This window comes from Macaca mulatta, chromosome 18 (genome assembly GCF_049350105.2).
Source record: "Macaca mulatta isolate MMU2019108-1 chromosome 18, T2T-MMU8v2.0, whole genome shotgun sequence".
Classification (NCBI taxonomy): Eukaryota; Metazoa; Chordata; class Mammalia; order Primates; family Cercopithecidae; genus Macaca; species Macaca mulatta.
This window is the reverse complement of record NC_133423.1, coordinates 68,302,655-68,328,533: the sequence shown is the minus strand read 5'-3', so window position 1 is coordinate 68,328,533 and position 25,879 is coordinate 68,302,655. Positions and strand designations below refer to the sequence as shown.

General features: G+C 40.2%; 1 protein-coding gene across 4 annotated transcripts in view; it reads left to right on the top strand.

Annotated features, from left to right (window-relative positions):
• TTC39C (tetratricopeptide repeat domain 39C) overlaps window positions 1-25,879 on the top strand; it is a 119,476-nt gene that overhangs the window by 50,936 nt on the left and 42,661 nt on the right. For 2 of the 4 annotated variants that reach the window (XM_015121686.3, XM_077974994.1), the window contains 4 exons: window positions 779-907; window positions 3,909-4,023; window positions 15,174-15,528; window positions 17,342-17,510. In XM_015121686.3, the coding sequence (XP_014977172.1) occupies window positions 779-907; window positions 3,909-4,023; window positions 15,174-15,528; window positions 17,342-17,510 (768 nt within the window). Of the gene's footprint in view, window positions 1-778; window positions 908-3,908; window positions 4,024-15,173; window positions 15,529-17,341; window positions 17,511-21,229; window positions 21,596-25,879 lie in introns of those variants that run through there. The other 2 variants (XM_077974997.1, XM_077974995.1) reach the window with 2 other exon arrangements.

The window sequence follows — 25,879 nt, the reverse complement described above, 5'->3', positions numbered from 1 at the left end:
TGGAGCTGGTAGAATTTGATAGGAAATGAGGAGCTGGAGACAGTAGGTTCATCAGGTCCTTCCAAGAACCAGGTATCCTGCAGCAAGTCTGTCTCTGCCCCTGTAAGCCCATTCATCTCAGAAACCTCAGTTCTACTGTGTAAAGTCACAGGTGTTCAGCAGACATTCACTAGATTTCCCCTACCTCGTTAAATGTGGCCTGAAAAAGTCCACTAGGATCAGGTGCCTAGTAACAAGCTGTCATGGAATTTTTAAACATAGACAATATAAAATGGATTCCTTATAAGTGAACCTACTGGAATTGCAGTCCCTGGAAAGTCTGAAGATTTTCTAAGAGTACCTACAAGCTGTTGTTTCATTAGCATTTCTGTGCAGTTCTTGGCGGAGCCAGGGATCCATATGTGGGTGGAATGAACTTTTGAATTAGACACCATTGTAAAAACTGAATTGAGCAGACCAATCAGAAATTATAGAGAATTTTTGTTACCATGTTTAATAACTGCAACAACAAAAATTGTAGAACAGTAATGGCAAGGACATTTATTACCATATTTTTTTCATGATGATGTGATAGAGGTATAATCTTATTTCACGTTGAGATTATAGTTTCTTTAAATGAATAGATTATGCCATAACATTGTGATTCTTTTGCTTGCAATAAATAACTTAAGTGTTTTTTTATTTGGAGTTTTGTAATAAATTGGCTTAAATTTTCTGATACTGATTCATTCATTCATTCATTCATTCATTCATTCTTTCTTTCTTTCTTTCTTGGAAGAATGCCATGATGACATTTGAGGAAGAAAAAATGCAGTTGGCATGTGATGACTTAAAAACCACAGAAAAACTGTGTGAAAGTGAAGAGGCTGGAGTAATTGAAACAATCAAGAATAAAATTAAGAAGAATGTAAGTACTGCGGCTTTAGGTTGTGGACTGTGTGCCACTGATTTAGAATATCACTTTTGTTCATTTAGAACAAAAGCTGTTAGCTTGGTTTTGTATTTAGAATATGACTGAAAAACCACAATGTTTCTTATGGTTTTTGGTCATATAAAATGTATCTCTTATAAAAACAAAAGCTGCTTTCAGTCCTCCAGAGCTATTCAGTGTATGTTCTTTTGATATCTTACAGTCATCTTCTTCCATAATGGGCCGTGTGGCAAGGGCTGTTTTAATGAGGTTTTCCTATATGTAATTCAAGTAGGATACGATGACAGTTGATGAATAATAGAATTGCATTTTGGTATAATTCTGGAATTCAGCTGTTTACCTAATTTTCCCCAGGCCTCACCAGCCTTTGGTTGCAAATAGTCATAATACCATCAGAATCCAGTTTTCCTGACTTTCCCCTCACCATTCCAGTGCAAAAGTGCTAGGCTATGGAGAGGCATCCTCCTAACTCTGATGTTACCCGGAGTGCCCAAGGGTCTTGCATATGTCACTGACAGATCAGTCTGTTGGATATAGTCATCAGAAGCCACCTGTCTTCTGCTCCTGCATGCCCGTGCCCTGCCTATGAAGCATCATAGGAGACTGCTTCACCTCTGCTCTTGTTTATGGTGTCCACCATGAGAAAGCCACTGATGGGCCAAGGGTCCCACCTCCTGATGCTCCAGAGGGCCAGAATTTTCCTAGCTTCCTCTCTCTCCAGCCTGACACATCCTGCACAGCAGATGTTGTTACAAACGAGGAAACAGAAACATCTTGACATTTTCCCAAGTGAATAGAATAGTGAGTGCTGGGGCTAGATTTGGAACAACAGTGACCACGATGGATTATGCTAAAATCCAGAAAAAGGGAAACAGATCATTCTGGTGTGTCTGTGTGTATACTGTTGACATATTTGCAAAAATCCTATTATTTCTTCTGTCATTGTGATAGCATATAAAGGTATTTAACTTATTTTATTCAAGTTTATTTTGTACTAAGAATGCAGAATGTTCTATTCTGGAGTGTTCTATTCTTCATTTTAGAAACATTATGATAAAGACCAATGTTTTATAATGTCTAATCAATGACCAAGTGCTGTTGACTGTTTTTCTTAAATACCTCTTGAATTCATTGACTGCTCTCCATCCTTACTGCCATCTCTGTAGGTCAGACACTATCCCACCTGTCTAAGACACATGGGTATTTCTGCCTCCAGTCTCACGGTTCTTTAATGTAGGGGTCCCCAGCCTCTGGGCCATGGACCTGTACTGGTCTGTGGCCTGTTAGGAACCAGACCACAGGGCAGGAGGTGAGCTGAAGGGCGAGTGAGCATTGCCACCTGAATTTTGCTTGCTGTCAGATCAACAGCGTCATTAGATTGTCATAGGAGCATGAACTGTCTATGCAAGGGATCTAGGGTGCACACTGCTTATGAGAATCTAACTAATGCCTGATGATCTGAGGTGGAACAGTTTCATCCTAAAACCATTAACTCATCTCCTCCCAACCCCCTAACCCAGTCCATGGAAAAATTGTCTTCCATGCAGCTGGTCCCTGCTGCCAAAAAGGTTGGGGACTGCTGCTCTAATTCATTGTCCATAATATAGTCACTAAAATGCAAATTTCTTGCTTGCTTGGTTTTCAGTGGCCCCCCTCACCAGCCATTGCCGTTATAATAAAGTACAGACTCCTTAATGTGGCTGACTTGGCATTTACGTTTCCTCTGCCTGGAACATTCTCCTCCCTCGTTTCCTGGTTCCTACTCCTCTTTAGTTCTTTCTAGGTGTCCTTTTCCCCAAGGACTCTTGCTTGAGGCCCCCTGCCCTGTTAAGTGTGTCTCCTACAGGTTCCCGTAGTTCCCTGTCCTTACCCTTCAGAGAGCTTTCCACAGTACACAGTAATATGGTCTATTTTCCTCAGTAGAATGAAAGCTTACATGTCTGCCATCTCTAGTACCATGTCTGGCACCTGTGTTAATAATTAACATTTGTAATGAGTCCTTGCAGTTTAAAAAGCATTTTCACATTCAGTATCTCATTAGCCCTCCCAACAATCCTGCACAATAGATGCTATTACAAACGAGGAAACAGAGCATCTTGACATTTTCCCAAGTGAACAGAATAGTGAGTGCTGGGGCTAGATTTGGAACAGTGACCACGATGGATTATGCTAAAATCTAGAAAAAAAAGGAAACAGATCATTCTGGTGTATCTACTGTGTATACTGTTAACATATTTGCAAAAATCCTATTATTTCTTCTGTCATTGTGATAGCATATGAAAGCTATTTAACTTATTCAAGTTTACTTTGTACTAAGAATGCAGAGTGTTCTATTCTGGACTGTTCTGTTCTTCATTTTAGAAACGTTATGATAAAGACCAATATTTTATAAAAAGTGACTTGACTTTTTGCATATTTGTATTTATATGACATATTTCAAGTACTGTTTGTGATTTATTCAAAGCTAATTTTTAATTCCAGAATATTTTCTCCTTAATGGAAATGTAGTCAGTTTCTGATCTTTACATCTCAGTTGCATGCCTGAAAAGAATGCCCCTGATGTTATCCTACCTGAAGACAGGTGGCTGCAAAGTTGACTTTTCAGGTTATCTACTTAAGGAATATATTGTACTTTTAATGATTTTTATTTTGAATAAGAAAGACTTTACGTTTTTTTTTTTTTTAAAAAAGGTGAAACTCTGAAGATTTTTGTTGCTTTTCGTATTCCCCATGAACTCAGTTTGTATCACTTAGAATATTTTTGTCTTTGAGTTACAGGGCTCAAACAAACAAAACAAAGTTAGACTAATGGGAATTTGGAGCTGCCAGGCTCATAGGATAAATTTGTTCTTGGCTTTGAGTGCCAGGTTTCACAATTCCTATGTAAAATTATTTTGTACAATAACCTAATACTGTTTTGGGGGACTAACATTGTTGTGTGTGATTTATCAGTGTGGACTTTCTTTCTGCCAAACAGGTTGATGTCCGAAAATCCGCCCCCTCTATGGTTGATCGGCTTCAGAGGCAGATAATCATAGCTGACTGTCAGGTGTACCTGGCTGTGCTTTCATTTGTAAAACAAGAATTGTCAGGTATGCTGAAGCGTTATTCTTAATGATTTTCACTATTCAGTGCACACAATTAGTAATACGCTTTTTAAAGAATGCCTTGTATTTCAGTCTTTGAAAACGTGGCGCCTCTTTGGAGCATGATACTGATTTATTACTGGGGAAATTGAAACCACAAGTATTTAATGTGTGTTTAGTGGAGCAGTTTTTGTGCCAGAGTCTGTCTCATCCTCTTGTCTCAAGGGAATTCTGTCATACTTACAGCAATTGCTAGTGCCTTTTATATGTATGTAGATGTATAATACTTTTTCTTTGTGGGAATCAGGTTGTGATCATAACCTTTAAAGTGAAATGTAACTGGCTTAAATTTACGGTTTTCAGGAAGTTGTTATTAAGGCCTGAGTGCCTTCAGTGGTTTCACGTATATTAGGAGATCGTTAAAGATCATTAAAGATTTGCTAATATAGTGGAATTACCTGCATTTTAACAAACTAGTGAGGGATATAAACTAATTTCTTAATTAGTCTGTCCAGAACAAACGCTTTCTAGGTTTAGCTTTAATTTCTTGAGTGAAATAGATTCAAGTGAGCCTCTAAAGCTTGTCCTATGACTGAGTCTAAAATTGACCTAATTATTTTAATTATGTGGTCATGGTGGTCTCTGATATTGACAGCAGAAACTTGCCATTTTGGTAGATAGAACTTACTTGAAAAAACTGAAAATTCTAAAAGGAAATCAATTCAAATTCACTGTCAGAAAGATATTTTCTCCTAAACCTTAAATGAAGGATCTATTTCTTTTAAATTATAACATACTCTTTTCTTTCTAGCCTATCAGAAGCCAGTTTTTCCCCCTTTTTCTTATTTCTCTTGCTGTTTCCATCTTTGTCTCTGTCTCGTACCAGGGATGCTTTGCTTCTGTTTGGCTGAAGTCAAAAGTGGAATTTAACTTTTATTTTGACCTCTGAAATTTGGACTTCTAAATATTGATCTTTCTTTTAAAATATGTTCTATGATGTACATTCACTGTTTGCTTTGGTTCAATACTTCTTTTTCTCCTTAACCCTCTTCTAAGGACTCTTCTAATAATACCTTACTTATATGGTCAAGAACTCCTAGCTCATGTGAATTTTCTATAATACAGTAATGTCAAATCCCCCATTTGGAGTGCACTGCTGACTCAGATTCAAAAGAGTACCGGAGCTTATCTGGACCTCATTGGTCAAGACAAGAGCTCTGTGATTTTTTACTCCCTTTTCCTGACACTCAAAGACTCTTGTAAGGAGCTAATTTTAACCATTAAGAAAATATCTGGCCAGGTGCCTTGGCTCACACCTGTAATCCCAGTACATTAGGAGGCTGAGGCAGGCGGATCACTCAAATCAGGAGTTCGAGACCAGCCTGGCCAACATGGTGAAACCCCATCACTAATAAAATACAAAAATTGGCTGCGTGTGGTGGCAGGCGCCTGTAATCCCAACTACTTGGGAGGCTGAGGCAGGAGAATCACTTGAACATGGGAGGTGGGGGTTGCAGTGACCTGAGATCACTCCACTGCACTCCAGCCTGGGTGACAGAGCAAGACTTAGAAAAGGAAAGAAAAGAAAATACCTGTTGAGAGAGGAGAATAAAGCAAATGTAATAAAAGTTAAAGTGTGAGAGTGTATCAGAACTTTTTTTTTTTTTGAAATGGAGTCTCGCACTGTTGCCTGGGCTGGAGTGCAGTGGCACGATCTCGGTTCACTGCAACCTCTGCCTCCCAGGTTCAAGCAATTCTCCTGCCTCAGCCTCTGGAGTAGCTGGGATTACAGGTGCCTGCCACCACGCCTGGCTAATTTTTTGTATTTTCAGTAGAGATGGGGTTTCACTATGTTGGTCAGCCTGGTCTTGAACTCTGACCTCGTGATCTGCCCGCCTCGGCCTCCCAAAGTGCTAGGATTACAGGAATGAGCTGCCGCGTCCAGCCAGAACTTTTTAAATGAGTATATCTGTCTTTCATTTGTTCAATCATTGATCTAGTCAACAAATAATTATAGAGCACATGCGGTGTGCTAAGCACTTAGATAAGCAAACACAGACCTAGTCCCTGCCCTCGTGAAGCTGAGAATTATTAGATAATAGTATTTATATTTAAGATTATTCTGATTGTAAAATTACTAAATATTAGTATGGAAAATTTTGGAAAGATAGAAAGCAAGTCATCATCTCCAATTTCAACACTTAGAGAAAATCTCTTTTTGTTAATAACAATCTGCTTTATATTTCTTTATCTTTTATGCAAAATTGAATCTATAGTATTTTGTATCTTATTTTCTCTTTTTCAATTATACTTTGGATATTTTCCCTATGACTCAGTTTCAGAACGTAATTTTAAATAATAGTGTGTTAGTTTGTCATATGAATATGCCCTAATGCATTTAATCAGTTCCTCATGGACATTTAGATTGGTGTGCATTTTTGGGGGATATTAGTGAGGTTGAACATGCTTTTGCATTTTATCCATAAACTATATTTCTTTCACAAATTATCTTCACAGCCTTTGCCTATTCTAATAGTTTGATATTATTGTTACTTAATCCTGTTTATCATAGTATTTGACAGCATTCTTGGTTCTTCCTGAAGTCCTGTGATTTATTGAATATGATATTGACATTGAAGTGAAATTCTCATAGGCATGAAAGCCTTGGGTTGTCATAAACTTATGTAGTGGTTATTGCTTTGTGAATAGCTCAGTATTTGTTTCAAACAAAAACAACCAACAGTGTGCTCTATTTGCCTTTCAGACACCCAGTGGGTTATTAAGCTACAAATAATTTGTTTACTTCATTGTTGGGATCTGTATTTCTTAGAAAACATTTTACATGGATAATTTTCTTGGGGGGAAAAAAACTCACAAAGCTCCTTGTTGGAGATGTTTGTTAATGGATGGCCCTCCCCACCCCTGGAGCAGGGCAGCACTGAGGGGCCAGGGGCACACACACAGGCCAGAGCTCTGGTAGAGATGAGCCAATGTGAACTTTTTAATGGTTCATACTTTAAAAAAAAAAAAAAAGACAGTTTCTCGCTCTGTCATGCAGGCTGGAGTGCAGTGACAAAATCTCGGCTCACTGCACAACCTCTGCCTCCCAAGTTCAAGCAATTCTTGTACCTCAGCCTCCCAAGTAGCTAGGATTACAGGTGCATGCCACCACTCCTGGCTAATTTTTTGTATTTTTAGTAGAGACGGGGTTTCACCATATAGCCAGGCTGGTCTCGAACTCCTGCTCTTAAGTGACACCCACCTTGGCCTCCCAAAGTGCTGGGATTGCAGGCATGAGCCACCATGCCCAGTCAATGCTTCTTACTTTTAAAAGAACTTGTGTTTATCTCATTTAAACTTCCTTATAATGAATTACTCCGTCATCTCTTTAATTTCCCATACTATTTTATATCTTTTAAATTCACTCTATTATCCAAGGGTCTTTTATTGCAGCAAGAATATATTACTTTTGTGATAAAAAGAAATTATTTTTAAAACATATTTTATGGCACTTGCCACCTTGTTTTATTGTAAGTTTCCTTTATTTCCTTTTGGATTTGAAGAGAGGGCCCATGTCTTTCTCACCTTTGTATTCTTGACGACATGTATACTCCAGTTTTCCTTAGATGAGATTGTTTTCCTGCTTTGACAGGTGAGACAGTTGTGGTTGAATGATTTATGCAGCTTGTTGATGATAACAGAACCAGGGTCTGAACCATGGTTTTCTCGTTTCCTAACTGAAATCCTGGTGCTGTCCATGTGCTCCCATTGTGCTACCACCTGCCAAGTGGCCCAGAAACCTGGGTTTCTTGGGGCCTTCTCCCTCAGGTGCTCCCTGTGCCCTTGGCTAGAATAGTAGCCACACTGCCTCTTGCTCCCCTCTGGGCCACACTCTCTGTTGCTGCTAGAGCATCTTTCCAGAACCGCTTAAACCCGTGCTTTAAACACTTAGGTGGCCTGCCTCACCTGCAAGGCAAGGCCTGAATTCCTTTTGTGCAGAGCATATAAGACTCTTTCCCAGCCCCCTGCCCTTCCACTACCTCATCTAGCTGAGCCGAGGTTCTCACATTTCCCTGAACACCCCCTGCTGCCTTGAGCTTTTCTTCACCTTACCCTGTCGGTGTGGAACACCCCTACCCCCTTTATCTTTCTCTTATGCTTAATCAAGTACAGCCCAGGCCTTCCTCCTTTGTACAGCATTCCCTCCTCATGTCAATCCTGGCTCTGTCACCTAGGCTGGAGATCATAGCTCACTGCAGCCTTGAGCTCCTAGGTTCAAGTGATCCTCTTGCCTCAGCCTCTTGAGTAGCTGGGACTACAGGCACGTACCACCACACCTGGCTAATTTTTAAAAATGTTTTTGTAGAAATAGGGGTCTCACTATGCTGCCCAGGCAGGTCTTGAATTCCTGGGTTCAAGCGATCCTTCCACCCTGTCCTCTCAAAGTGTGGGGATTACAGGTGTGAGCCACCATGCCCAGCCAATCTGGCCTTTGTTGTGCTATTACTTACATCCTGTACATCACCATTTACTGCATGTATCGCATAGCAATACTCATATATATTTACATGTCTGCCTAAAGCGTTAGGCTACATGCTCCTTGAGGGCAGGGACTGTGCAGTCTACCTGCTGTTTTACCTCTTCTCCACATATGTTGAGCATTTCCTGTGTGCCCACATGCTGTGAGATGATAGGTGCTGGTAGTCTAGAGATGAATGAGATGCACCTCATGCCCTGGGGGAACTCATGGTTTGGCAGGAGGAAAAAATAAGTAAGTAAATAAATTCTAATTCAGGAGGATACTTCAGTCATAGGCACATAAGTTAGTCATAGAGGTTGCACAGGGAACAAGTGATTCTGAATCTTTGGGAAGATCAAGTATCCCTTATCCCTGAGGAGGGTTATAAAGAATGAAGGTCTGTTTCCTTCTCTGTGTCCTTAGACCCTGGTAGGATGTTTTTGCCTAGAACATGGTGGGTAGATATGAAAATCCATTTATACCTAGTGTTCCATTATTGGAATGCTAAGCGTGTGGGAGTTATTTATATCCTACTGTTCAAGTCCATTGCCAAGATCTGATTGCAAAAATTCAAAAATTTGCAACCTCAGGCAAAATTAAAGGGAGGAAATGGAGGAAAGGTAATGCCATTCAGGAAGATATTGGGATTGGAGAAGTGAGCCTTTTGGAAGTCTGTTGGTGACATATGAAAAAATGCTCATCATCACAGGCCATCAGAGAAATGCAGATCAAAACCACAGTGAGATATCATCTCACACCAGTTAGAATGGCGATCATTAAAAAGTCAGGAAACAACAGGTACTGGAGAGGATGTGGAGAAATAGGAACACTTTTACACTATTGGTAGGAGTGTAAACTAGTTCAACCATTGTGAAAGACAGTGTGGCGATTCCTCAAGGATCTAGAACTAGAAATACCATTTGACCCAGTGATCCCATTACTGAGTATATACCCAAAGGATTATAAATCATGCTGCTATAAAGACACATGCACACGTATGTTTATTGCAGCACTATTCACAATAGCAAAGACTTGGAACCAACCCAAATGGCCAGCAGTGATAGACTGGATTAAGAATATGTGGCACATTTACACCATGGAATACTATGCAGCCATAAAGAGGGATGAGTTCATGTCCTTTGTAGGGACACGGATGAAGCTGGAAACCATCATTCTGAGCAAACTGTTGCAAGGACAGAAAACTAAACACCGCATGTCCTCACAGGTGGGAATTGAACAGTGAGAACCCTTGGACACAGGAAGGGGAACATCACACACTGGGGCCTGTTGTGGAATGGGGGGAGGGGGGAGGGATAGCATTAGGAGAAATACCTGATGTAAATGATGAATTAATGGATGCAGCACACCAACATGGCACATGTATACATATGTAACAAACCTGCACGTTGTGCACATGTACCCTAGAACTTAAAGTATAATTTAAAAAAAAAAAAAAAAGGTCTGTTGGTGAAGGTTAAAGATAACAAGGCAGTGGGCTGACTGGTGAAAACTAAATCATCTTTTGTCCTTCAAAGTCTTGGGCCAGGCACGGTGGCTCACACCTGTGCACGGTGGCTCCTAGCACTTTGGGAGGCTGAAGTGGGTGGATTGTTTGAGTCTAGGAGTTTGAGACCAGCCTGGGCAACATGGCAAAACCCTATCTCTACTGAAAAAACAAAAAGTCAGCCAGGCTTGGTGGCGTGTGCCTGTAGTCCCAGCTACTCGGGAGGCTGAGGTGGAAGAATCACCTGAACTTGGGAGGTCAAGGCTGCAGTGAGGTGAGATAGTGCCACTGCACTGTAGCCTGGGCAATCCAACTGAGACCTTGTCTCAAGAAAAAAAAAAAGGTCTATTATTTGGGTCACAAGAGAGGCAAGCCTGAATTACCTTCCATCACGGGTTAACCAGTCTCCTTCCAGGACAGTTGAACAGACAGGCTTTAGTAGATGCTTGCACCAGATACAGTTCCCATGAAAAATTACAAAATTTAACCAAGATCAATTTAGTGTAACTTGATACTCCCATTTTGCAAGCAGCTCTTGCCCTTTGCCAGGGAAGACTTCTACCCCCGTATAGGGCAGGGCTTCCTCTTGCCTCCTCTGTCTCTCAGCTGGTTGTTGCCTGGTCCTCATAAGGTGGGACAAATTGTCTGTTGCCCAGGCTAGAGTGCAGTGGCACAATCTTGGGTCACTACAACCTCTACCTCCTGGGTTCATGCTATTCTCCGGCCTCAGCCTCCCAAGTAGCTGGAACTACAGGCACCTGCCACCATGCCTGGCTAATTTTTTTGTGTTTTTTAGTAGAGGCAGAGTTTCACCATGTTGGCCAGGCTGGTTTTGAACTCCTGACCTCAAGTGGTCCACCCGCCTCATCCTCCCAAAGTGCTGGCATTACAGGCATGAGCCACTGTGCCCGGCCGGGTCTGTGGTTTTCTGCTGTCTCCACCTCCTTCCACAGACACAGAGATAACGACAGCTGAATGATTTATACTTGACCTTTCAGAGCAGCCAGATGAAAGGCTGTGCAGGGTGCACGGCTCTTCAATAGCGTGTTCTCTGCTTGTTGGGAAGACATGCACTCAGCTGCTGTGTCCTTGTGTGGAGCTGCTGGAGCGGCCCCTGTAGGAACCACGGTGCAGAGTGTGCTGTTCTCTCTGCCGCATCCTCCCCCAGCCTCTGCCTCCTCCTGCTTGGCCTGGCAGTGGCTGGAATTTTTGCTTTACAGAGTGTGGGATGGAGAGTAGAGCAAGTCCTGAGAACCTGTTTCAGTGCCAAGTTGGATGTAGAATGTAGTAAAAGCAAAGCCTCTCTCAACATGGGCATTAAGTTTGTTTTGACATACTTCAGTTTATCATCTTTGACTCAGCTGAAAAGGTTGGGTTCCATTTCCTTGGCTCAAATTAAGGACCTTACAGCTTCTTACCATAGACTTTAACATATGCTTTCAGACATTGGCACCTATCTTAGGCACAAAATTAAAGACAGATTGAACTCATTATATTCTTATTCTAGAAGAGTGGGGTTTTCACCACGGAGGTTTCTGTTAATGTTTTATTGATTTAGTTCCACACACTCAGGAGTAGATGGATTCTTAATATTTGTTTCCATTCTACCATCCATTTCTATAGTTCCTCACCTGAGGTCAGAATTGTTAGCATTCATGTCTGTAATCCTGGTCCCTTCGACGTCACATTGAGAGATGCCGTTTCTCTGGGAGCAGGTGTTCACTCTTCTGTTGGGCTTGCACCCTTTTGTCCCGGGGTGTCCCCTGCTTCACTCTGCCTCCAAGCCGCTCGCCCATCTGCTCCTTCCTACCGGCGTTCCTGCTTCTTTCTCCTGGGGCATTCCCTTTCCCTTAGTGCAAGCTTCACTTCCTTTAATAAAGCTGAGGAAGCCTGGAAAATACAGGATAAAATGGAGTTAATTTGACCCCTCCAAATTTCCAGTGAAGAATGGGTAGGAGTAAAGTGTTCTTCCAAAATCCTGCAGTAACTATTTTGTACTCTCTAATTTATTTATGTGTTTACTACATGGAAAACTAGTGACAAAAAAAAGGAGATAAAAAAGAACAATTCACTCATAATCTCAGCATTATTTGTTTTCACTCTTTCTATATATGACCCAGTAGAGCATTTAAATATATATGTTAAGTTGCATGCTTATTTTTTCCTTTGTGTTTATTTTCTTTTCTAATTTTATTGTGGGCATTAGGCAGGATTGGACTATGTTTTATAGTTCTTTGCTGTTCCTCGGATGGCAAGCACAGTGCCAGGCACATAATATAAACAGTAGCCGGTCGATATTTTTCGGTTTTTACAGATTTGTTTAAACTATGCAACCTGTGATTATTTGTTTTGAATTAGATTCGAGTTGCCTCTGTGTTCTCAATAATATACATTCTAGTTTCTATTTTTTTTTTTTCTGCTTTTCTGTTAAATCTTTGGCTTTTTGGATTGTAACTGAGCATGATCTTTCTTGTTTCTGGGCATGCTGGATCAATCCAGACACTTAAAAATCCACTTTGTCAGTATAAAAGAAGCTTCAGGGTTTTCTTCAGGCTTTCTTTTCCCACAGTGCTTCCATTTAGGAGGGGAAAACGTCACTGAGCCTCTTAAAGGAAGGATCTCTGTCTTATTTCACTTCAATTCACCTAGAACAGTGCTTGAAATGTGGTGTTTGTACAGTAAATATTCTGAAGTAGAACGAATGAAGAGAAATTGTTTTAAATGTATTACTTTTATTATTTTAAAGTTACTAAGAAAACTTTGTAGATCAATTTGTTTTACTTGTTCATTCTATCTTATAGCATTCTTTTTAGTGGAGGTAGACTATAGGACATTAATCACCCAGAAGTTGTAGGATAGTTGTTTTTAAATGTGATTCCATGGGTGATATGTTCACCATTTGTCAGAAAGTTGATGCATTTAAGTAAAATAATAGCTTAATACCATGGATTGGGAGTCCCCCAGACCACCCCCAGGTTTGATAACTTCCATGCAAGACTCATCTTACAGTCATATTCTCAGCTGTGACTTCTTACAGCAAAATTATGTTGCATGCTCATTTTGTCATTTGTATTGGGTTTTTTTTCCTAATTTTATTGTAGATATTTGGAGGACTTAGATTATGTTTTGTAGTTCGTTTATGTTCCTTAGATACAAAGGAAAATCAGCGAAGGGAAAAAGCACATGGGGCAGTGGAGTCCAGGGGAGACCAGGCACAAGCTTCCAAGGCTTTGCTCTCTGGAGAGGCACACAGGGTGTGCTGATTTGCCCCAGCAACGAGTTATGACAACACAAATGAAATGTCACCAACCAGGGAATCTCATTAGACTTAGTGCCAGAGTTTTTATTGGGGGTTGATCATGTAGGCACCCCTACCTTGCACATAGACAAATTCCAGACTCCCAGAAGAAAAATCCGTGTTCAATGTATGTCATATTATTTGTGCAGACAGTTTAGGTGCACACAGTGAGCCACTCTTATCAGTCTTGGAAATGGTAAGAACTTTCCCAGAATCCAAGCTCCCATTCCATCCAAGGGCCAACCTTGTTAGCAGTTCTATTGAATGATAGCAGTCAGGCCGGCTGCATCAACTCTTTTCCACACATCTATTCTTAGATCACTCTCAATTCCGGGATTGGGTGGTTGTAAATCAGATTTTATTTTATTGCATATATTTTCTGAAATTTAGAAATGCCTTTCTGAAAACCTCTTTTCCTACTGTTCTGAAGGGCCTGAAAGTCTGACAGTTCATGTTGTCCATTTGTGCATGAGGGTCGGAGTTGGTATCGTATTAGTAACATTGCCAAGTGGATAAGCTCTCTCATAGTTATGAGAGAACTGTATTTTACGGAAAATTCCCTACAGAAAATCCTTTCCTCAAAAATGCGATGATGATACACTCAGATAGTCCGACGTAAGTTGACCTCCCGCAACCCTTCCTACTCATCTGAAAGCAAAAATATTCCTAGGAGGAGTGGACAACAGCAGGGTCCTGACAAGGGCCAGTGGGGGAGGGAGGTTTAAAGATAAGAGATTTGTACCTTCTGCTGTGCAGTAACTTTTTTATTGCTACTTCACTGTGGTTGGGGCAGTGGATAAACCCCAATTTCATAAACCAAATAAAGCCATTCTGATAAGGTGTGGTTAAGCCACACAGTAGGCCTCAGATATATGTGAATTTAGAGGTCTTTACATTTTGCATTTAACATGAATGACTTTTTTGATAATAAACTGGAACTATTTGTTTACCCAGTAAATATTAATCTTTTTTGCCTGCTTGTTTTATTTTATCTTATTTTGTTTTATTTTATTCTATTTTTGGCAAGATGCAATGCTTGGTGCTTGGGTATACATTTTTTTCTTTTTTTTTTGAGACAGGATCTCACTCTGTTGCCCAGGCTGGCATGGTTGTGGCACAGTTGTGGCTCACTGCAGCCTTGACCTCTAGGGCTCAGGGAATCCTCCCACCTCATCCTCCCAGGTAGCTGGGACTACAGGTGTGCACTACCACGCCTGGCTAAATTTTGTATTTTTTATAGAGATGAGTTTTCTCCATGTTGCTCAGCCTGGTCTCAAACTCCTGGACTTAAGTAATCTGCCCACCTCGGCCTCCCAAAGGGCTGAGATTATAGGCATGAGCCACCGTGCCCAACCTCGGCTAGAAATTTAATTGTCACCTGACCAAGACCAAGAACTTGCTTTTAAGGAGGACTGTAACACAGGGTATACAAATGCAAGGATTATAAAAAAGTTTATCAGGAAAGCAGTATAGTAATTCAGAAATGCAATGGAGGGTGTCACAGAACACATGAAAAGATGTTGGATTCAGGTGATAACATTCATTCATTCAATGTATATTACATACCATGCTCTAGGTACTGCATGAAGGGCTTCATAGAACAGTGAGCAGAAAAACACGTGCTTACCAATCATCATCCAGTGTAGTGAAGGGAGAGTGATGAGAAATAAGACGTTTAAATAAGCACTGTAAGAAAACTGGGTGCAATCGATAATACTTTTTATGTTTTTTAAATTTTTGGCTTGATTTTCAGGTTACTGTTCAGTATCCTTTACTCTAGAAATAGAAAAATTATTTTGAATGTTTTTGAATGTTTTCTCCCTTTCTCTTTTTAGCTTATATCAAAGGTGGGTGGATCCTTAGGAAAGCCTGGAAGATTTACAATAAATGCTATCTGGACATCAATGCCCTTCAGGAGCTGTATCAGAAGAAGCTAACTGAAGAGTCCTTGACTTCTGATGCTGCAAATGATAATCACATTGTGGCTGAAGGGGTGTCTGAGGAGTCTCTAAACAGACTGAAAGGTGCTGTTAGCTTTGGATATGGCCTTTTTCACCTTTGCATATCCATGGTGCCCCCAAACCTGCTCAAAATCATCAACCTGCTGGGTTTTCCTGGAGACCGCCTACAGGGGCTTTCTTCACTGATGTATGCAAGCGAAAGTAAGGACATGAAGGCCCCTTTAGCTACGTGAGTAGCTGTATTGCAATGCTTTGGTAGATAATATAGTCTTGAAAGTAAGTAAACGACAATCAAAGACTTTAAAGGAAACTTCAGGTAAAATGTTTGGTTGGTTGACAGGATGCTGTGTCTTACGTCTTTCAGTGCAACACCAAGGACTGTGTTCTGTGGTCATGGTGGTGGTTCTAAGCTGACTTTAGTTAGAGAACAAGGCGTTATTCACGAGTCTCACAAGTCATGTATTTTAAAACCTCAAATGATTTTAGAAGCAGTTTTTGTGACTTTGACCACAGTCTGTGAGATTCATGATTCTGATTTTTGGACTTAGGAGGTACAAATTTGATAAGCTGTTTCTGTGGTTCTGAAATTTTTATTCTTATACAGAATCCTCACATTGGGATATTTTCCTTGATGATTCAAGGTGGTTTCTTATACGTGACATGGATATTTTGTGCTCTTCCACTAAACTGAGTCATGTTATGTTCCTTGGTTTAAACTTAAATAATAATTATTTAAGCAGGAGAGCATGAGGAAGCTGATATCACTATCTAGAACAAGAATTCACCAATTTCTACATCAGTTAAAAGTGATGTGATTTTTGTTTGTTTATTTTAGTCTGGCAAATATCTACCATTTGTAACTTGAGTAATTTAACAAGATTCCGGATATTCTTTGTCTAACATTACAGCACTTGTCAACATTTTCCCCAAAAATGTTGATATCCCAGAGGACCTTACTTGTATCAGTATTGAGAAATTTGGATGTTAACTTTTAATCAACTGATAGCTATTTAAAATATCTTTAATTATTCATTAAAAAAAATATACCTCCCTAAACTCATTAAATTACACAGTTGTCCTTTATTAATGTGAATTAACAGGTTTGTTAACTTGTGATCATTTGTCTGTTTATATCTTAATATTTTATGCTTATCTCTGATAAAGAAATGAATAGAATTAATAATGTAATTAGTATGAGATCCATTAGAGAACCAAATTTTATAAGCACACCATAAGTATGCGTTTACATAAAAATATTTGACATGTTGGTTAAACATTTTTGTCTGTTTATTAAATCAAATCCCAATGACTGTTTTGTTTACCTAGTTTAACATGGCCATTTTTGTTTTAAGTAATGAGTTTGGGGCAAGGGATCTGAAGTAGTTTATTAATTTGCTTGTTTTTTAAATTGAGCATCTTCAAAGGCCAGAGAAAGAGCCCTTTGTCTTATCCTCTCACCGATTTTAACCCAGTTTAGCATAATTTGTGTCTGTGGTTTCTGTATTTAAATTTATTCTTTTTTAAAAATTTTCTTTTTCCTTTTGATCTATTTATTTGTACATGATATTTAAAGTTAGATTCTGGGTTTATACCCTAAGTTTTGTGAACACAAGAGAAAACATTTTCCTTTTTCCAAAATAAATAAATAAATAAATAAAGCCTTTATTACAAGGGAACAGTAAATTCATGGTGACCAGTTACCTTTTCTGATTGGTACATGGATGAGTAAAGTGTAGAATTCAGAGATTTATGTCAGCCATCTCTTCAGCGATCCATCTGGAAGGCTCAGAAACACTGAATGCTCCTGTTACTTTATTCTCCCCTGAGGGAAGGGTGTCTTGTGATTTATATATTGTGCTGAAGTTGCAGTTTTCCAAATATTAACATTAAAATGGGGAAAGTCTCTGATTTTACCTCTTCAGAGACTGCATAGTAAGCTTTTTGGAAAGAGTAGTATTGGAAGAACACATACTGGTTTTTTGAAAAATGGAAACGGTATAAGAAAAGTTATGTGCTCAACGTTTCTCTCCCTCTTGCTCTAGATTAGCTCTGCTCTGGTATCATACTGTAGTCCGCCCGTTTTTTGCCTTGGATGGCAGTGATAACAAGGCAGGCCTGGATGAAGCCAAGGAAATTCTCCTTAAAAAAGAAGCTGCTTATCCAAATTCTTCCCTCTTTATGTTTTTCAAGGGACGGATACAACGACTAGAGGTACTGTACCTTCCTCATCTTTTTAAAATAAAGCCTCCGATGATCAAATCTCTGATTCTCACTTGAGGACTGGTATCAAAATGAGCCAGAATGTCACAGGGCCCGGGAGCATTTTGTTCTTTTGCCTTTCTTTGCATCATTGCTAGGGAAGACTCTTCCAGGAACCCAGGATGTTAGTCAGTTACCTTCTGTTCGGAAGATGTGGGCGAAATAGGGGTAATATTCCTCATTGCTAATGACACAAGATTGGTGCACTTCCAGCTTAAGGCATGTGAGCATTATTTAATCGCTAGTTGAAAAACACAAAATACAATTTTTTTCCCTCTCTGAGTTACTAGTAATCTCTTTCTAAACTTTGATCTTGGCTAACAATTGACTTATACAAAAGTTACTGCCTTAAATATCAGGGCAACATAAGCTTTGAAATATTAGGAGCTTTTATCATATTTTCATATGCTTAATTTGGCTCAGTACTGCGTCAAGAGCTTTACACATGCTCTTCCATTTCATCCTCAGAACAACCCTGTGACAGAGGTATAAAATTGTCATCTGCATGTTATAGAAGAAATAAACAAGAATCGGAGAGGGCTTCAAGTAACTTCCTGTGCTTACCCAGTGAGTGGGCCCGGATTGTCTCACTCCAGAACCAGAAATGCCCTGGCCTTTGGAGGAGTCTGCTTCTCCTTTGCATGTCTCTTTTTTGAGCCGGAGTCTCGCTCTGTCGCCCAGGCTAGAGTGCAGTGGCGCGATCTCGGCTCACAGCAAGTTCCTCCTCCCGGGTTTATGCCATTCTCCTGCCTCAGCCTCCCGAGTAGCTGGGACTACAGGCACCCGTCACCATGCCCGGCTAATTTTAGTAGAGACGGGGTTTCACCGAGCTAACCAGGATGGTCTCGATCTCCTGACCTTGTGATCCACCCGCCGCGGCCTCCCAAAGTGCTGGGATTACAGGCGTGAGCCACTGCATGTCTTTTTATCTGCTTGTTTGAGGTTATGAGGATTTGTGGAAAAACGAAAATATAAGAAATGAATCATACCTTTGAAATAAGATAGCTGTTAGAGTAGCTGCTCCGTCTACATTCTTACCAATAGTTATCAGTGAATCAGTTTGAGATTTTAACTGATAAGTGAATCAGTTTGAGGTTAACCAGGCACTCTGAGAAATCAGCCCCCATGAGTCCTTTTGAAGATTTTTGCCTAGAAAAGCTTTCATGGGCACAGGAATGATTTGTTATTTTTGGGGTGGGGATGCAGGCAATGGAGTGTATATTACTTTCCCAGTCATTTTTCTCCTTCATAAAGTGACTCCTTAAATCTGAAGACCTTGCAGAGCAATTTTCTAAGCGCTTTATATATGGAAGATGTGTTTTAGAGATTATACTAGCAGTTGAAAATTGAGGTATAAGCTGGGCACGGTGGCTTATGCCTGTAATCCCAGCACTTTGGGAGGCTGAGGCAGGTGTATCACCTGAGGTCAGGAGTTCGAGACCAGCCTGGCCAACATGGTGAAACCCTGTCTCTACTAAAATTACAATAAACTAGCTGAACATGGTGGTGCATGCCTGTAATCCCAGCTACTTGGGAGGCTGAGACACAAGAATCACTTGAACCTGGGAGGCAGAAGTTGTAGTGAGCCGAGATTGCGCCACTGCACTCCAGCCTGGGTGACAGAGCAAGACTCCGTCTCAGAAATAAATATATAAAATAAAATAAAATTGAGATATAGTACAGAAATCCCACCAACATCTGAATTATTTAAACTTGTCTCCAAATTGTTTTTCTTCTCATTATCTTGAAATTGTTTTTCTTTGCATTAAGGCTTGTGAGCCTTGGGTTGTGTTTCTCCCTTTTTTCTCTCACTCTTTTTTTACCTTTTCCTTTTTGAAATGGGGTCTCACTCGGTTGCCCAGACTGGAGTGCAGTGGCACAGTCATAGCTCACTGCAGCCTCAGCCTCAACCTTCCAGGCTCAAGCGATCCTCCGACCTCAGCCTTCAAAGTAGCTGGGAGTACTGGTGTGCGACACCATGCCTGGCTAATTTTTGAATTTTTATTTTTATTTTTATTTTATTTTATTTTATTTTTTTTTGAGACGGAGTCTCGCTGTGTCGCCCAGGCTGGAGTGCAGTGGCCGGATCTCAGCTCACTGCAAGCTCTGCCTCCCGGGTTTTTATGCCATTCTCCTGCCTCAGCCTCCCGAGTAGCCGGGACTACAGGCGCCCGCCACCTCGCCCGGCTAGTTTTTTGTATTTTTTAGTAGAGACGGGGTTTCACCATGTTAGCCAGGATGGTCTCGAACTCCTGACCTCATGGTGACCGGCTACTGTTTCTAATTGGTGCATTGATGAGTAAAGTATAGAATTCAAAGATTTACATCAGTCATCTCTTCAGTGATCCATCTAGAAGCCTAAAGTTTAAAACTGTGTGCAGCAGGGCAGTGAGGCACCTTAGCTTTGGGCATTTGTTAGGATTCTGTCCCTTTATTCTGCTGATGAACGAATGTTCTAAATTGGGTTTTGAAGTTGTTAAACAGAAATGTGAAAACCAGAATTTATATTTTGTTATGCTTGCCATTTGAGTTAATTTTTCATTTTAAAACAAAATTGCTTACCTTTTGGTTAAGCCAATAACTTTTTTTTTCCAAAAATCTTACTTTGACATGGTTTTAGTTTGTGCCACCACTAATTCCTATAAAGGATTGAGTGAACTGAAAATAAGCAGTCGTTCCTTGTTGTCAAGATGGTTCTAGAAATAAGGAAGCCACAGCTTCATCAAAGGATTCCTGTAAATGTGGTTTTTGGAGGTACATAGTCCACATTATAGCTCTTAGTAGATATGTAGTCTTTTGGGGGTAGATAATTGTGATCACAGTGCAGAAGGTAGATGCTAGAACTCCTTCACAGTTATGCGACTTGCTTACTTAACTGGTATTTAGTTTTAAGAAAAAACACACAAGATCTGTGACTACTGTTACTTTGTGAGCTGTAGCTTTAGGGCCAGACAAAATATGATGAGTGTTTCTCTTTGGCTCTTCCCAAAGGCCCAGAGGATGAAAAGATTTTAAGGCTAACGTGAAATATGGTTGTTATTAACCTCAAGGTGCCCGGACAGCAGTGTTTCATTGATCTTCCCAGGTATGTGTAGGAAGGTGTCAGAAATGACAGTGTCATCCTTCATTTGCAGATGAGGAACTCTGCCCAGGGAGGCTGTGATAGAGCTCTTGCAAAAGGCTTTTTGTAAGGTCTCGAAGGCCCTGACTCAGTTTATGAAACATACATGACTCCTTCCAATGAATTTGCTTACAAAGAATTTTTTTTCTTTGCAGCGAGCATTTAGGTTAGGAATAGGGCCCCCTGAGCTCTTTTTATCAACACGTACTCGCAGAACATGGTCTAGGGGCTCTAATTTAGGGCAGGCGCATCATATAACACCATCTTTGTTTCTTCAGTGACTCAGAATCTGTGAAATTATTTGAACAGCTGCTTTTACGTAAGCTTGCTAACATGCAGGGTGACCAGCTCAATCTGTGCCTGTAAGTGTTCATTCTTCTGTACTCATTATTTTCCAATCCTGTTCAGTGCCCACTTTTTCTTTTAGTTTTGTTTGCTTTTTACGTACTTTGCCCTTCACTGTTTGGGACTCCGTAGAGTGAATATGGGAGGATTTCTTCCACAGATCTGCTTCTGTCATGCCACTTGCATAAACCTTGTTGTGGTGACTTCGCTGTTTTCTGTTATGGCCTCAGTTGATGTTACAGTGAAGTGCTACACCGTGGTCGTGAGGTCCGTTTACACCCCAGCTGGTGAGCACAGGATCCTCTTTGCCAAACTGCAGAAAGAATTCCCTTGTTTCGTTGCCTCCGCTTCTCCCCGCTGCGTGTCTATAGTACCGCGCCTCGAACCTTCTCTGCCCACTCATGTTGTCCTTACAACTGATCCTGTCTTTCTTGACTCCTCTCATGTGACTTACTGCATTGCTGAGGGGAATGAATGTGTGAATACAGTACCAGCATGTGGCAAACGCTGTCTAAGTAATGGTGTGATGGTGGTTATTATTCCTACTGAGTGCTTAAGCCTGGGAAGTCAGGTATCAAATTTTCATTTTATTTTTCTTTTGGGGAAAAAGAACTTGTTTGGTGTTGAGAGCTGTCAATAAAGCAAGGCCTGTGATTGGCAAAAGTGGGTATGGGTGTAGCTATAGGAGATGTAGGTACTATACAGCTGTTTACTTATCCCTGAATTTCCACAATGCAAACAACATTTAGGAGGCTGACCAGTGGGTTATTTAGGAATCTCAATTTTCAAGTGTGAATTGGTAGTTATAATTTTGATTTTCTGTATTTTCCATTAATATTCACTTAATTTTCATTCAGTTAAACCTATGGTAGTGTTATATCCATTAAGATACAAGCAATTAATGAGTATTTTTCTTGATTATTTTTATAATATTAGGGACAAGTCTATATTTTCATAAACTATTTTCAGTTCTCTCTGCCCTTTCTTCTTTAAGCAATACAGATTTACACAACTTTTTTCTCTTTCAGCTTTAACAATCTACTTTGTATGTGGCATGTAAGGATTTGGTTTTCTGTAAATAAACCTTACATGGTGTGACTAGTAATGTAACACACATACCTTACATGGTGTGACTAGTAATGTAACTAATTTTTAATATTATTTACCTCTAAATGAGTGTTCAGATATTCAAATAAATGAAAGTAGTTTTCTATAAAGTTAATGAACATATTCTAACAAAGTTCCTATGCAAATATTTTGAGAACGGTTTTTTTTTTTTTTTTTTTTTTTTGAGACAGAGTCTTGCTCTGTCACCCAGGCTGGAGTACAGTGGCGCAATCTTGGCTCACTGCAACCTCCGCCTCCTAGGTTCAAGTGATTCTCCTGCCTTAGCCTCCCGAGTAGCTGGGATTACAGGCGTGCACCACCATGCCTGGCTAATTTTTGTATTATTGGTAGAGACGGGGTTTCACCATGTTGGCTAGGCTGGTCTCGAACTCCTGACCTTTATTTTGAAACTATCTCCTGAGCTTGAGGCCATACATTGTGAATATCCGGCATGCTGACATTTTAAAACCTTAAGTTTGGTTTTTGGAAATCGAAATCTGAGCCTAGCACAGGTCTGGCCCTCAATGTATGTTTGCCGAATGAATAGATGAGGCTACTTGTAGAAAAATCTATTGCTCTATGTCATTTATTTTTTAAGAAATGACATTGGTTATCAAGGACTATTTACTTTTCTTGTGGCACCTAAATGTGTTTCTGAAGTCAGTTCCAAAGAAGAAGTTGCAAAAATGTCTTGATAATTGAAATAAGAAGATGATCTCCTAAGGAGGGGTCCACATCAGCTGTTTAAATTCCAGTGTGCTGGCTAAACAATCAGTTTCGTTTCCTAAGAGTCACATTTTTATTTCAAAGATGGGATTTTAAAGAACTGAATTAAATTTAATTGAAGTAAAAAAGTAAATACATTAAATGAACTTTATCTTTTATATTTGTATGGGTGTGTATTTGTCACATACATATACATGCAAATAGATGTTAACATACACACAGACATAGGTAAAAATCACATTGGTGTCTTCACCTCATCTGCACCTCTTGGCTCCAAGTGAGCTCCAGATGTATTGGCGACATCGTCTGTAGCGAGTCAAGAATGGAACAGTTCAGATTTCAGTATAGACTAGGGTATCCTGCCACGTTGAAGTCATCAGGTAGCTATGGTCCTGCTCTGGGAGCCTCATTATATAATCTTTCTCCTATTTGAAGCTGCCTTGTTTGTTTTTTCTGAAGAGACACAGCCCTCTCTGCCCATCCACCACTCTGTTGTGTCCTCCCCTTCCCTCGCTCCATTCCTGCTGCAAAAGGGACAATGATAGGATGCGCTTTGCAAACCCTCTCGGTGTCTGTGGAGATGGCTTTGATGCTTGACCTTTACGTCGCCATATTCGTGTCGCTCTGGTTTGCCAGTTCCTTTTAAGAGGGTGGAGGTTCTTCCCCCTCATTTTCAATTCCCTGTGAAGCTCTGCGTGAAAGACTTCCTTTACACTTCTGTCCCCGGCGTGCCTGTGTTCTGTCTCTGGACCTTACCTCTGTCCATGACTTTGGGTGCCATCAACTGTGAGAGGTGCCTTTTTAAAGTGGGCTTTAGTGCTTTCTTTCTGTATGTTTATTAAGATAAAGTTCCATTTTCCATCAGTGACCCCCAGAATAAGTGGGAGGTCTCTGTGATTCTTTGGCCCATCAGTTCATCATTGTGACAGGGACAGGAGGGTAGATGTTGACCTCTCTGGTGATTTATTTATCAGATAGAGGAAGGAACAGGGAGACCCAGGGGGATCATGGAGAATAGGGCCAGTGCAGAAGGGCCTGTGCTGTCCCCCGTCTCTGGGGTATGTTGACATTATCAGAGCTGTTTGGTGGCTGTGTTTCTTTGCATCTGTTGAAGGGCAAGCCCGCCTCTTGTATTTGGAACAGCATGCCTTGTCAGCATGATGTAATGTTTTTATTTATAGGATCAGGGAAAAGGCAATGCAGGAAGAGAAATAATTCCCTGAAGTTCTGTTAATTGTAGTCTTCTCTTCCTCCATCCTACGTGACTCTGTTAATGCTCAGGCACCAAAAAAGAAGGTTTCTGTTTATTCTTAGAAGTATACAAAATGAGAGATTGATTTAATTTAGTGTAGAGGAGATGGAGGATGTATTTGTATCTCACTTTCCAGTGAGATAAATCCATATTGTGTGGCTTAATGACTGTTTACGGAAATGAGAAGATGTTAGTAACCCCAATACACTTGCTGTCCTTTTAACCCTACCTATCTGTTGGGTTGAAAAGCAAGTAGAAGGTTAATACTGATTTATATCCCTAAGCTTATTATGTGTGCCTAAGAGGATGAGCTTTCCCTTGCCTAGCTAGTCCTAAGGGTAGGAGGCAAAAGCATAATCTATTGCTAGGTGACCTTTATAGCAATATTGCTAAACCGATTCTGCCACTCAGCAGCATTAGTGCTGAATTCCATGTCAGTAAGTGGGTTGCTGTAGGGTGTCCTTCTGCTTGCTACAGGTGACAAGGAGATCCTCTCATTTCAAAACACATACATAATTATTTTAAGATGTTAAGCAATTGTCATAAAAGTAACCTAGTGATAATTACATTCTAAGCTATTTTACTTAAAATTATTTTGTAATCTTTATACATATGAGACTTTCTGTGTTTTGTTTACAAATCTGATGTTTACAAGTATTAACATAGTTTTTTAAATAAATAATTGATAGGCAGGCAGACTACTTAGATTTCCCTTGTGTTAATAATCTGCTGTTTTCCTGTCGTTGGGAAATTGTGGCTGGGATATTTGACTGTTGTTCCCCAGTATTTCAGTGTGATAGCAAGTACTGCAATAAATATTTCAGTATATATGTTTTTAGTTCCTTATTAGATTATAGCTCCAGTGGTAGCATTGTTAAAAGCAAGGACTATGAACAGCTCTGTGTAGCTCTTACATGATGAGACATTCTCAAGAAATAGGGGGCCAGAATATAATTATTCATTATTTTGTGCATGGTATCAACAATCAGTACTCTACCCTGTAGTTTCGTTTGCTTATTTTTATTTCCATAATGATACAAATTAAAGTAGTTTAACATTTTTTAAAATACTACTGAAAAGATACCCCATGTTTTGTATCAGAAGTCTCAGTATCGTTAAGATGACAATACTTTCCTAATTGAGCTACAGATTGAATGCAGGGTCTGTCACAATCACAGCATATATATATATATGTGTGTGTGTGTGTGTGTGTGTGTGTGTGTATATTTTTTTTTTCCAGAAATTAACAAACTGATCCTAAACTCAAGGGACCCAAAATAGCCAAAATAATATTGAAAAAGAAGGAAAAAATGGAAAGTGGAAAAAGAAAACTCCACTTCCTACTCTCAAAACTTACTACAAAGTAATCAAGACAGTGTGGTACGAGCATAAAATAGACATATGGATGAGGGAGAATTACATTTATGATTAATTTACTTTTTTTTTTTTTTTTGAGACAGAGTCTTGCTCTGTCACCCAGGCTGGAGTGCAGTGGTGTGATCTTGGCTTACTGCAACCTCCACCTCGTAGGTTCAAGTGATTCTCATGCCTCAGCCTCCCAAGTAGCTGAGACTACAGGTGTGCGCCACCATACCTGGCTAATTTTTGTATTTTTGGCGGAGGCAGGGTTTCACCACGTTGGCCAGGCTGTTTTCAAACTCCTGACCTCAGGTGCTCTGTCCACCTCAGCCTCCCAAAGTGCTGGGATTACAGGTATAAGCCACCACGCCTAGCCTTATGATCAATTCACTTTTGACAAGGACATCAAGA